Consider the following 12,275-nt stretch of genomic DNA (forward strand, 5'->3'; position numbering starts at 1 on the left):
TAAATAGTCTAATGAAAATGTGAATTAAAATGTATTGTGTGATACTGTGATTAACCAATTGAAAAATATTTAGTAGTGATAATAAATAGTGTAAAATTAAATTCACAAGCTAGGCCAAACTGTCCCTATGTTTTAGTGTTGTGCAAAATAGTTGGCATATGTTAAACCAGATTGATTAATACATCTTCATCTTCTATTCCTTAGAAAAAAGTGCCAAAGATGGTCGTGTTGATCGCACAGTGTCCATCTTGAAGAAAGGGGTTAGTGCATTCTCCTTCAGCTGGAAGAAAAAGAGGGAGTTGGCTTTTCTTCAACAGGAGTATAAGCTGCCAAAGCACAAACTCATGACCGACTCACCAACTCGATGGGGTTCCAAACTCGCCATGATTGAGAGAGTACTAGAACAGGAAAGGGCCTTTTCTGAGATCCTTAAGGCAGACAAGAAGACAAAGTGTTTGGTCCCTGGATACAACGAAAAGGATGTGATGGAGTCTGTAGTGATGGCCCTGGGTCCACTACGGGACTTCACAGATGCACTCTCAGGTGAGGACTTTGTGGGTTTATTTACATTGTTTTATTATTTATATTTTTTTAATTAGAAAAGTGGCAATACAATCAATAGAACTCAATATACAAAACAAATACAAAAATAAATAACCTGCGTGCTATTTGTCCTCTTTTTTTCTTTCTTTTTAGGCGAGGACTATGTGAGTGTGTCTTATGTAAAGCCAGTGCTTCACCTGTTCAAAGAAAACCTCTTGAAACCGAATGATGACGACACAGACCTCTCACGAGAAATGAAGACGACCATTCTCGACTACCTCACTGACAAATATAAGGATGCCAAAACTGATGAACTGCTGGATATGGCTTCACTTGTTGATCCAAGGTTCAAGACACAGTACATTGACAGTGACAAGACAGAGAAGATACAAGCCAGAGCTGTGTCTGAGCTTGAGTCCTTGCTGACTGTCACTGTACAAGCACAGCATCCCGCAGCATCAGCTCAGCCCAGTTCATCTACCTCCACATCACAGAGCCTGGCCCCTGAGGCAGAAGAAACGCAGGGGCAGGGCCCCCACCAAAAGAAAGCTAAGAAAACACTGGCCAGCTTTTTGAAGACCTCTGTTGCAACTGCAGTAGGCGCATCTTCTTCTCCATCCCTAAAAGAAGCAATAGAGGGAGAATTGAAGTCCTACCTGTCCATAGTAAATGCAGACAGTGAAATAGATCCTCTTGAATGGTGGCAAAAACATGAGGCAAACTTTCCAAGGGTGGAAGCTAGAAAGTATCTCTGCATTCCGGCAACAAGTGCTCCCTCAGAGAGGGTGTTCAGCACTGGTGGCAATATTGTCACATGTCAGAGGGCAACTCTCAAGCCAGAGAAAGTTGACAAACTGATTTTCCTGGCAAATAATCTGTGACTGTGTTCTGTCATACAAAAAGACAATTTTTTAAAAGTAAAAAAAAGTAAAAAATGCCATAAAAAATATTTTAAAAAAAAATGATGTGAAAGAGCTAAAGCTAGTTAAAGCTAAATACTAGTTTAAAACTTTGTTTTCAATTTTCGGCAAGTTCCAAGCATAGTTAGTAAAGGAAGTCTGTGCAGTGTGTCAATCAATCGTGCCTTGCCACAATTCTTTTTTTTCTGTATTCACTTTCATAAAAAGCTCTTTTAGACAGCGTTTTTTCCTTGATGAAAGGAAGATTGTATGAATATAGCCTAAGGAAGAACACGCAGACTCAAGTACACACAAAAAACTTCTGATTGTAAACTCTATAATCCTGCATGTTGTTTGCCTATTGCAACAGAGTGGCCTCCACCTCACCGCAAGCCTGTTCAATTCACTGAGGATTGTGTGTGTACTGAACGCTTAACTGTCCTGTTCACCTACCCCCCCCCCCCCCCCCCTCCCCTCCGCCCTCTTCCTGGTGCTGGAACTCTTGATACTGCGGTAGAGCCCCTTGCCCGGTCGCGGTCGTTGTAGGGGGTTGAACAGTCTGTGACTTGGGTGGTGCTTGTCCTTGATGATGCGCTTGGCTTTGACCACGCACCGCTTTTTGTACAGTTCCTGGAGCGCTGGGAGCTCGATTCCCATTATCCGCTCTGCCGATCGCACTACTCGTTGTAGGCTGATCTTTTCTCGGGCAGTGCAGTTCCCGTACCAGGCCGTGACACAGCCTGTTAGGATGCCTTCAACAGAACTGTTGTAGTACAGCCTGAGGATGCGACGTCCTACTCCGAGCTTCTTCAGGCGGCGGAGCCAGTACAGTCGCTGCTGAGCCTTTTTCCTCACGTGTGTGGAGTGCGTCATTTGAGGTCCTCCTCGATGTGTACTCCGAGGAACTTGAACTCACTGACCCTTTCCACTGCAGCACCGTCGATGAGGATGGGCGCATGGTCTCTCCGCGGCCTCCTGAAGTCCACGATCAGTTCTTTGGTCTTGTCGACGTTAAGAGAGAGGTTGTTCTCTCGGCACCAGCGTGCCAGTGATTTGATCTCCTCTCTGTAGTCAGACTCGTCGTTGTTGACGATTCGGCCTATCACTGTCGTGTCGTCCGCGTACTTTATGATGGTGTTGGAGACATGTGTGGCTATGCAGTCATACGTGTACAGGGAGTAGAGGAGAGGGCTCAGCACGCATCCCTGGGGTGCTCCGGTGTTGAGGGTCAGGGGGTCGGATGTGATGCTGCCCATTCTCACCACCTGATGTCGGTTGGACAAGAAGTCCTGTATCCAGTCGCACATGCTTGGGTGTAGCCCTAGGTCTCTGAGCTTTTTGTCAAGTATTGCTGGGACAATGGTGTTGAATGCTGAGCTGTAGTCCACGAACAGCATACGTACATATTTGTCCTTCAGCAGCTTGTTGTCCATGTGCGAGAGGACGGTGTGGAGAGCCATGGCAATAGCGTCGTCGGTGGATCTGTTTTTGCGGTATGCATACTGCCACCGATCCAGCGAGGCAGGTAGCGTGGAGCTGATGTATTCCCTCACCAGTTTCTCGAAACACTTGCTGACGATCGGGGTGAGAGCAACAGGTCTCCAGTCGTTCAGGCATGTCACTTTGGCCTTTTTGGGAATGGGCACAATGGTTGACATTTTGAACCCTGCAGGGACCACAGCCAGGGAGAGGGAGAGGTTAAAGATGTCAGCGAAGACACCCGCCAGCTGGTCTGCACATGTCTTAAGGACCCGGCCTGGAATCCCATCAGGTCCGGCTGCCTTGTGGATGTTGACCCGTGTGAAGGCTGTACGCACTTCTCTCTCCGAGATGGTTAGAGGGTTCTCCTCTGCTGGTGCTGCCGATGGCCCCGCTTGGCTGCCGCGGTTGGAGCTGATCTCAAACCGGCCGTAGAAAGTGTTCAGTTCGTTGGGGAGGGAGGCAGGCGGGTTCACCTCGCTTCTGGTTCTTGTTTTGCAGTCTGTCAAGGTGTGTACCGCCTGCCATGTGCTCCTGATGTCGCCATTGCTGAGTTTGTCTTGCATACTCTCTTATGTTGTACTTAGTTATGTTTTTGTGCCTTGAATATTTTTTATTTTATTTAGCAAGAGAGTGCACTTGGTTGTGTTAACATTTGTAGGCCTACGTCTACCTACTTGAACACTGAGGAATTGTTAATTCAGAGATTCATTGCATTGCAGAATTAATTAAAACCAGCGTTAAATGGTATTTTGGTCTAAATGGTCTGTTATCCCTTTTCTTTTAGTTTTTGTTACCTTGTAGGTGGTCGTACTGTTAAGTAACTTGAAAAATTACCATAATAACCAACATGAAAAATAATGGTGATATATATCGTCTATCGTGATATTTATTGAAAAATATCGTGATAGCATTTTTTTCAATATCGAACACCCCTATCCTGATGACACTGAACACACACACACACTACACACTGTCCTGATGACTACCTTTTTTTCACTGTAGAAAGCTAAATAAAAACGAAATAAAAACTAAGCTATGATAACTAAAACTAAGACTAAATATATTGACAATTTTGTCAACAAAGTAATTTTATGTTGGCTGCGCTCGGGTGTTGCGCACTGAAAATAGCGGATCTACAAACTCACAACGCATCACGCTGCAACGCGTTTGTAGTGTAAAATCAGCCATTACGATGCCATCAAGGCACCGCCAAAACACATTATAGTCGACTATATCTAGCTCATCTACCTTGGAGGTAGATGAGCAGCAGAGACCCGGGTACGGATCCCAGGGCATTACACACATCTTACATACAATATGTCATGTCAGAACTTGTCAGAATTGGACCCCCAAATTGATATGTATTTAGCCGCAGACCCCCATCTGAAAACGTTTTGTGCCAGGGACCCCCAGAAGAGAAGATTTGTGTACAAAAAGCACTTTCAATATTTTTCAAAAATGAATAGCCAACATATAAAATATGGATAAAGGGGTTAAAATGATGGTGATGCTACTTTTAAAAACATTGCTTTTTGGGACCGGAAATTCCAAGATGGTGGATTTGAATTCGACGAAAAAGTGTCTTGAAAACGTGTCTGTAGAAACCAATGGGTGACCTCACTGTTCCCTTTGTCCATATTATTTTACAGTCTATGGGTGTAACTCACATTGTCTCTCCTGTGGCTGCTCTTGATGGTTCTGATCTCCTGTAGGAGGCGCTCCATCTGCTCCTGGTTCAGCTCCTCAAAGCCCCTCTGGATGGAAGGCATGTAGGCCGGGGGGAGTCGTACCGACAACCCTGTGAGGTCCTGGCTCATGGAGTTTGGACCAGAGACGCACTGAGAGTTCTGGGGTTTTAACAACAAAAGAAGTTGTGTTACAGTGCCATCTAGTGGCTTTCTGGTATACGTGTGGTGCCTCTATGCATTCTAAAGGAGATGATAGTCAGTAATAGTTGCAGTGGTGGAAAAAAATAGCAGATATACAAGCTCTTAGCGCGGCACCAAGTGCCTCACTATGAGCTTGTAGATCTGCTATTTCTTTTTTTTATCGTGAAAATGTGTGCAAATATTTGAATATATATAAGCGAACATTTGTAACTCAAATCTTTGCTTCTGAGGATTCTACAAATGTCTTCTAAATCCTAATATTTTTTCAGAAAAACTTATGTTGCTATAATCAGTGGTTCTCAAACTTTTTCATGTCAAGGACCACCCAAAATGATATGAATTTGGCCACAGACCCCCATCTCAAAATATGTTGTTCCAGGGACCCCCGAGAAGCAAAGATTTGAGTTAAAAATGTTCGATTTAAACAATATATATATTCAAAGATTAGCACACATTTTTACGATTTTTCAAAAATAGCAGATATACAAGCTCATAGTGCGGCACTGAGTGCGGCACTATGAGCTTGTATATCTGCTATTTTTGAATAGCCAAAGTATAAAATAATGGTTAAAGTGGTTACCCAGATGGTTTTAATGAGTTAAGTAAAAGTATCAGTACCTCAATTAACACGCTGTTAAAAGTAATATGCCTGCATTCAAAATCTTACTTGAGTAAAAGTATAAAGGTATGGTCTGCTAAATGCCTAAATTGTGGTATTGGTATCAAAATATGCTTACAATGCCAAACGTTAAAAATGTGTCAAACTTCATCGACAATAGCAGATCTACAAGCTCACAACGCGTGAGCTTGTTCTACAAACAGCTAAGCAGTCTGCAAGACATTTCAGATTGAGAATTTAACCTTTGCTTTTATGAAATTATCAGAGAATAATAGGGTTTTATGGCAGATGCTTCTGAACATGTATTCTATTGTTATTTTTGACCCATTCTAATTCTCTTTAATCTTATAAAAAATTACGGAAATCAGTAGTGGCGACTATAGGCCTGTCACAATTATTACATAATCGTCTAGTCACTATTATTTTTGCATAATCGTCATAATCGTTTCCATGTTGAAAAATGTTCATGCATTTTCAAATATAAACATTTTGAAAGTATAAAATAATTAAATATGTCAGTAATGTCTTGAATATTTAAGTCATATCTGCCCTGAGCAATGTGTGATTATGAAGCCTAAAAAGCAAACAGAAATGACATTTTTATTCATATGTTCCAATGTTCAAAAACACAATTAAATCGTTAAAATCTGAATTATTTGTGTGTCAATTAATCTGCAACTTAAATGTTGTAATGGTGACAGCCCTAGTGGTAACTGAGAACTTTTAAATCCATGTGTTCACAAATGCAGTGGTGTAAAGTAACCAAGTACATTTACTCAAGACTGTACTTTTTTTTTAGGTACTTTTACTTTAGTGGAGTATTTCCAATTTTCAATACTCTTGAAAATGGTTTAGTTTTAGTCATACTTTAGTCGACGAACATTTTTCGTCATAGTTTTAGTCGACAAAATCAACCCAGCATCTCAGAGGCTTTAGTTACTAGTTACTTTGCAGATCCCTCTAAAGTGGTTTTAAAAAAATCCCGGTCTTAATGGGTTAAGAGGGAATGGTTAAGGAAGCAGAACCCAACCCCCAGTAGTACTGACATGTGTGGTGCTGGCCTCCAGGCTGCCGTGTGCCGCCTCCAGCTGTCCGTTGTACAGCAGGGCTCTCAGGTCGGCTCCGGTGAAACGCTCCGTGGCGGCGGCCAGCTGCCCCAGGTCCACGTCATCGGCCAGGGGCAGGCCCGCGCTCAGAGCCCTGAGGATCTCCACACCATCCTCCTGAACCCGCCGCCAGAGGAAGAGACACACAGAGAGAGAGAGAGAAGGTTTTAAGGTGGTTATAGATCCACACCGAAGGCAGTTCATTTACATTAACCACTGACTTGAACCCTATAGCGTCCCTATAGAGGCTATGCGTGTGACATCATCGTACCCGGAAGTTATGCGGAAAAAACGTTCTGGCCTTTACAGCCCCATACATCCAAACAGAAAAGTCCTATCTGATTGTATTAAACAACATTAAACTCACCAACATGGCAGCTGTACGGAAAGCTTGAATTATCCTCTTTCTATCTGCAAAGTTTTTGTTTCATAAGGATCCACCGTAGAGACATGTTATGAGCTACTTTCTGTCAATGAATTCCGTGCAGGTGATTATTTTTCTAAGTGTCAGAGTTTGGAAGCGCTCGTTTTACACTAACGCAACGTCCCGCTGCCTCCTGCATTATGTGACATTTAGAAACAGGTGGTACGCAGGACCGTTGAGTGATTTCCAACGAGCGCTTCCAAACTCCAACGCTCCATGCTGCTCAATGTTTTGCCACTCAGTCTAGATGAGGGGGGCGTGTTCCTTACTTCCTTCACAGGTTTTACCAATGATACTAATGAAGGCTCTGTTCCATTTAGTGTAGCACAGTGGTTCTCAAACCTTTTAATTTTAAAGGACCCCCATAACTCTGAGAGTGTACAAATGGAACCAAATGGACCCGTAAGGGTCCATTTGGTTCCATTTGTACACTCTCAGAGTTACACGCCTTTTAAGGGGCCATTTTGGAACCCCCTCAACTTGGAACCATGAGGGTCCCTGGACCACACTTTGAGACCCACTGGTGTAGCAGAGTGTTTCCAGTGAGCCAACATGCCACAATATCAGCACCCTGACTCTGTTTGACCAGAATGGAACAGAGCCTTCATTAGTTTCATTGGGTAACACCTGTGAAGGAAGTAAGGAAGAGGCCCAATTTCTCTCCAAAATGGCTGCTGTGCATAGAGCTTATTCTGGGAGGCGCGAACAGTTGCTGATCTATAAGCTCACAACAATCTATTAAACTCATGATCTACAATTTATAATAGATCTATAGGCTCACAAAGCTTGTTAGGCGTCGCGATGCGTCTCGTTGTGAACTTATAGATGGGCTATAGCTTGGGCAAAGAGATGTGGTGTACAGGGGAAGTCCTGGGGGACAGCGGTCGACTAAGTATAAAGGGTTCATTATGTTTTAAGTTGTCTTCCACCTACTTTTTAAAAGTGTTCTACTATACCAACTGTTTTGTCTTTGTGAATCACTGTGTGACCTTACATGGTTTCTATGTTTCTGTCGGGTGGAAACATCATCATTATGTCCAAAACTGTTACTTTTCAGGATTCACATTCAAAAGCATCAAAAGTAGCAGATCTACAAGATCAGAGCGCGTTTTGTGTGACGCTGTAGTGAAGATCAAGTAGGGTGTTAAAATAATGGATGATAAGAGGTTTCTGCCCGACAACAACGATATAATAAGCATGTTAAATGGTTGAAATATTAGTGTGCTAAAACAGTGATCATTATGAGTGGGTGTATGATATTAAACAGTACAGACCAGGTCCTGGGGAGGGCAGTAGAGGGATTTGTCCAGTCTACCAGGTCTCAGCAGGGCCGGGTCTATCAGGTCTGGTCCACTGCTGGCTGCGAGCACATACACACCTGATAGCAAAACACAACACAAATATTTTCACTCAAATTATCTGTATTGTGGCCTGGACCGCTGGCGTAGCGGTCCGAGCACCTATAGGCTCCAAAGTAGCCTGACAGCACGTCGCGGGTTCGAGTCCCAAATCCCGACGGCTTTTTGCTGCATGTCACTCCCGTCTCTCTACCCATTTCCTGTCAGACTACTATCCTATCAATAAAGGCATAAAAGCCAAAAAATCATCTTTAAAAAAATTACTGAGGATGCCTGGTGGCTCAGCCAGTTAATACACTGTTTCCCAAACCATGGGTTGGGACCTCTTTTATACAGTCTATGGTTGGGACCCATTATTGGGTCGCGGCGGACCCACATTTTAATGTCCAATTTTCTGTCCGTTTGCCAAGGTGTGATCCCGGTATGACCCCCCCCCCCCCTATTAGGTCTATTTTTTATACTTTCAGAGTTAAATAAATACTCATGATTTTGCTAGCAGACCATGGTAAACAGTATGTGAAGTGTGTAGTGCATTGGTTCGCAAAGTGAACCAGGGGTCCTTGGGGGGGGGGGGGGGTACCAGGGGGTCCCCAGCAAAACTAGTTAATATGGAGTCACTATCATTCTAACCACTTTAACCATATTTTATACTTTGGCTATTAAAAAAATAGCAGATCTACAAGCTCATAGCGCAGCACCAAGTGCCGCGCTATGAGCTTGTAGATCTGCTATTTTTGAAAAGTTTGAGACAGCAGCCCCCCCCAAAAAGGGGGGGGGGGGGGGGAGACAGCACCGTCACCACCACGTCATAGCCCCTTTCGGGACCCTGTTTACCTTTTTTGTATTTGGGAAGGCGGTATCCAGGGTCCCTTGTAGCTCAAAACACGCTCTCTCGTACCGGCGGCTACCACTGTCTGGTCTCGGTCTAATAGCTCGTCGCTTAGAAGTTGCAGAGATTTCTCAAAGGTACCAACATGAGCAATACTAACGCGCGAGAAAGCGGCATTAAAGCGCGCGGGTCGGCGATGCCGTTTAACATTTTTAATAATTTAGTAAAACTTAAGCTTCTTTCTCACACTCTGCTCCACTGCCCATGTCCCGCCTCCCCGCGGTGACTGACAAGCTGCGCGTCCTACGCATAACTCTATGGTCCTCGTTACTGCCTCTGATTGGCGAGCTCCTACATGCTTGCATGACAATCACAACGCGGGGAGGCGGGACATGGGAAGTGGAGCTGCAGGACGACGAGCTATTAGACCGAGACCAGACAGTGGTAGCCGCCGGTACGAGAGAGCGTGTTTTGAGCTACAAGGGACCCTGGATACCGCCTTCCCAAATACAAAAAAGGTAAACAGGGTCCCGAAAGGGGCTACACCACGTCACTGCTACCAGTTTATACAGTTAAAGGCACTAAATTAAAGCCTTGTTTAATTGATTGATTGAATACTTTATTAGTCAGAAATGTAAACAGCATGTGGTACAGTCTGACATTAAAGCTAAAAGGATAACACAAAATAAAAGTCCTGGGGACTTGTTTCCATTGTGGTCCTATGTATTCAATTCATCAACATAGCATAGCATACAAAATTAGCACAATAATACATGTCATCAACAAATACAGTATAAGAGATGGGAAAATGACATTTACCTCCCCTTGTGGTCTCCTGATAGATGTTTTTTTCAGGCCAGTTTTGAAAGAAACCAGTGTTACACATCCTTTAATGGATGGTGTTTCAGGACATTCCACATGTCGGTGGCAGAGCAGTAGAATGAGAACTTTCCCCATGTTTGTTCTAAGTGTGGGTGTTACCAGATCATGGTGGCTCCCTCTATTGGTGTGGCTGTGGGAGTCACTCACTTTGGAGAAGTAACTTCAACAGGTAGGCTATGAGGGTATTGAGGGCACTGAGGGAAATGTCTCTTTGTCTATCTTAAGTGCTGGAAGGCAAGAAATCAACAGCTTGTTAGCAAGTCATCCGTCAGGAAGCTGGTGAAATTCTCACAGAAAGCTCCAAGGGTTCACTGGTGAAGACATCAGGTTCAAATCTTACTCTGTTATTTTTGTACTTTACCTTGTAAGGACCTGAACGGGGGTGAACCTTTCAAAAATATTCCAAGGGCTCTGAGCTCATATGAGCCTCATGCCATACATACATGGTTTATACAGTAGCTTCAATTCTTAATACATATTGGCTATTACAATGTAAAGTATGCCGTTTGCTAACATAAATAATGATTATTAATATATTAAAGCTGCACTAGGTAACTTTCCTCTTCTACCCCGGATTTGAACCTGGTTTCCTGCGAAAGAGCTGATATTTTCTTTTATCATTGGGCTAATAGAGCCTGCCTGCTTGCTCAGGGGATAAATTGAATCTTGACCATCAGGTCAAAATTAGTCTAAGAGACTTCGCCTCAGAGCCTGGCCAGCAGGGGCGCGGCCACTGCGTTCTGATTCAAATCAACAGCCAATGAAGAAAAGGGGGCGGGATCCAAATGCAGTGGGTGTTGCATGTAAATAGGAGCGACGGGTTGCGGCCGCCATTGTTGTGTACTGCTGTTTGCCTCTCGTCGGACTGTTTAGACGAGTTGCACAGCTCTCAGACCGGTAAGAGGCGTGTCCGCTCACATTCTGAGCGTAAGTTACGTCCCGTCCACAAATACCAGGGTTCTGGTCCAGAAGTTCCTCGCCCCTCCCGTTTGTATGCGAGAGCTGGCGAAAACTTCTGGGAACTCAGATCCTGTGTCTAGGTGAGACATGACCTTTGACACGATCTAAATGTCTCAATAGAAGATCAGGGAGATCAATTGTATGTAAGTTATATTATATTAACATTCTCTACCATACATATTGGACAAGTATATGGAAAAATATAAGCCGGTTTATACGCTCCGTTGATAAATTAGGGCCACTGTGTGGAACCAGGATGTCTTACTGGGGGACACTGTCTGGAACCAGGGAAGTCTTACTGGAGGACACTGTCTGGAACCAAGGATGTCTTGTCTTACTGGGGGACACTGTCTGGAACCAGGATGTCTTCCTGGAGGACACTGTGTGGAACCAGGATGTCTTACTGGGGGACACTGTGTGGAACCAGGATGTCTTACTGGAGGACACTGTCTGGAACCAGGATGTCTTACTGGGGGACACTGTGTGGAACCAGGATGTCTTACTGTAGGACCCTGTGTGGAACCAGGATGTCTTACTGGAGGACACTGTGTGGAACCAGGATGTCTTACTGCAGGACACTGTGTGGAACCAGGATGTCTTACTGCAGGACACTGTGTGGAACCAGGATGTCTTACTGCAGGACACTGTGTAGAACCAGGATGTCTTACTGCAGGACACTGTGTGGAACCAGGATGTCTTACTGGAGGACACTGTGTGGAACCAGGATGTCTTACTGGAGGACACTGTGTGGAACCAGGATGTCTTACTGGAGGACACTGTGTGGAACCAGGATGTCTTACTCTAGGACACTGTGTGGAACCAGGATGTCTTACTGGAGGACACTGTGTGGAACCAGGATGTCTTACTGGAGGACACTGTGTGGAACCAGGATGTCTTACTGGAGGACAATGTGTGGAACCAGGATGTCTTCCCAGCCACACAACACTCAGGGCTGAAGTGCTTTGAACACATCTTTGTGTGTGATGTAATCTGTATGAACATTACACAGAATAAATATGTGTTCCCTTGAGGATATAAGCACGTTACTTAATTAGCGTAATTTAAACCTGAACATTTGAGGTCGGGTGACAGCAAGACCAGTTACAGTAACGTTAACGTTGCAAGGGATGTGAGTCTTAAAGTCTTCTATATTACATTAAATTACATTTTACAAATCTTGCTTAAATGGTGGGTTTTACTTCTTAAATATTAAGTCCAAGATGTGCGTTGATATTTCAGCTCGTGTACATTACATAGCATGTATTAATACAATGTGAAACCTAG

The 12,275-nt window shown here is 44.0% G+C and overlaps 3 protein-coding genes across 3 annotated transcripts in view; 1 reads left to right on the forward strand and 2 right to left on the reverse strand.

Moving 5' to 3' along the window:
• Nucleotides 1-12,275, reverse strand: part of LOC308096048 (peroxisomal ATPase PEX1-like) — a 643,221-nt gene that overhangs the window by 129,048 nt on the left and 501,898 nt on the right. The window lies entirely within an intron of this gene.
• Nucleotides 1-12,275, reverse strand: part of LOC308094815 (uncharacterized protein) — a gene marked incomplete at both ends in the record, with an annotated part of 256,728 nt that overhangs the window by 27,176 nt on the left and 217,277 nt on the right. The window lies entirely within an intron of this gene.
• Nucleotides 52-1,424, forward strand: LOC308094816 (E3 SUMO-protein ligase ZBED1-like; the record flags this gene model as incomplete). Its single annotated transcript, XM_080441643.1, has 2 exons — nt 52-543; nt 697-1,424. The coding sequence occupies exons 1-2, from the start codon at nt 345-347 to the stop codon at nt 1,422-1,424; spliced, it is 927 nt and encodes a 308-aa protein (XP_080297769.1). The 5' UTR covers nt 52-344.

Source organism: Gymnoscopelus braueri, assembly GCF_963280865.1.
Source record: "Gymnoscopelus braueri genome assembly, chromosome: 11".
Classification (NCBI taxonomy): Eukaryota; Metazoa; Chordata; class Actinopteri; order Myctophiformes; family Myctophidae; genus Gymnoscopelus; species Gymnoscopelus braueri.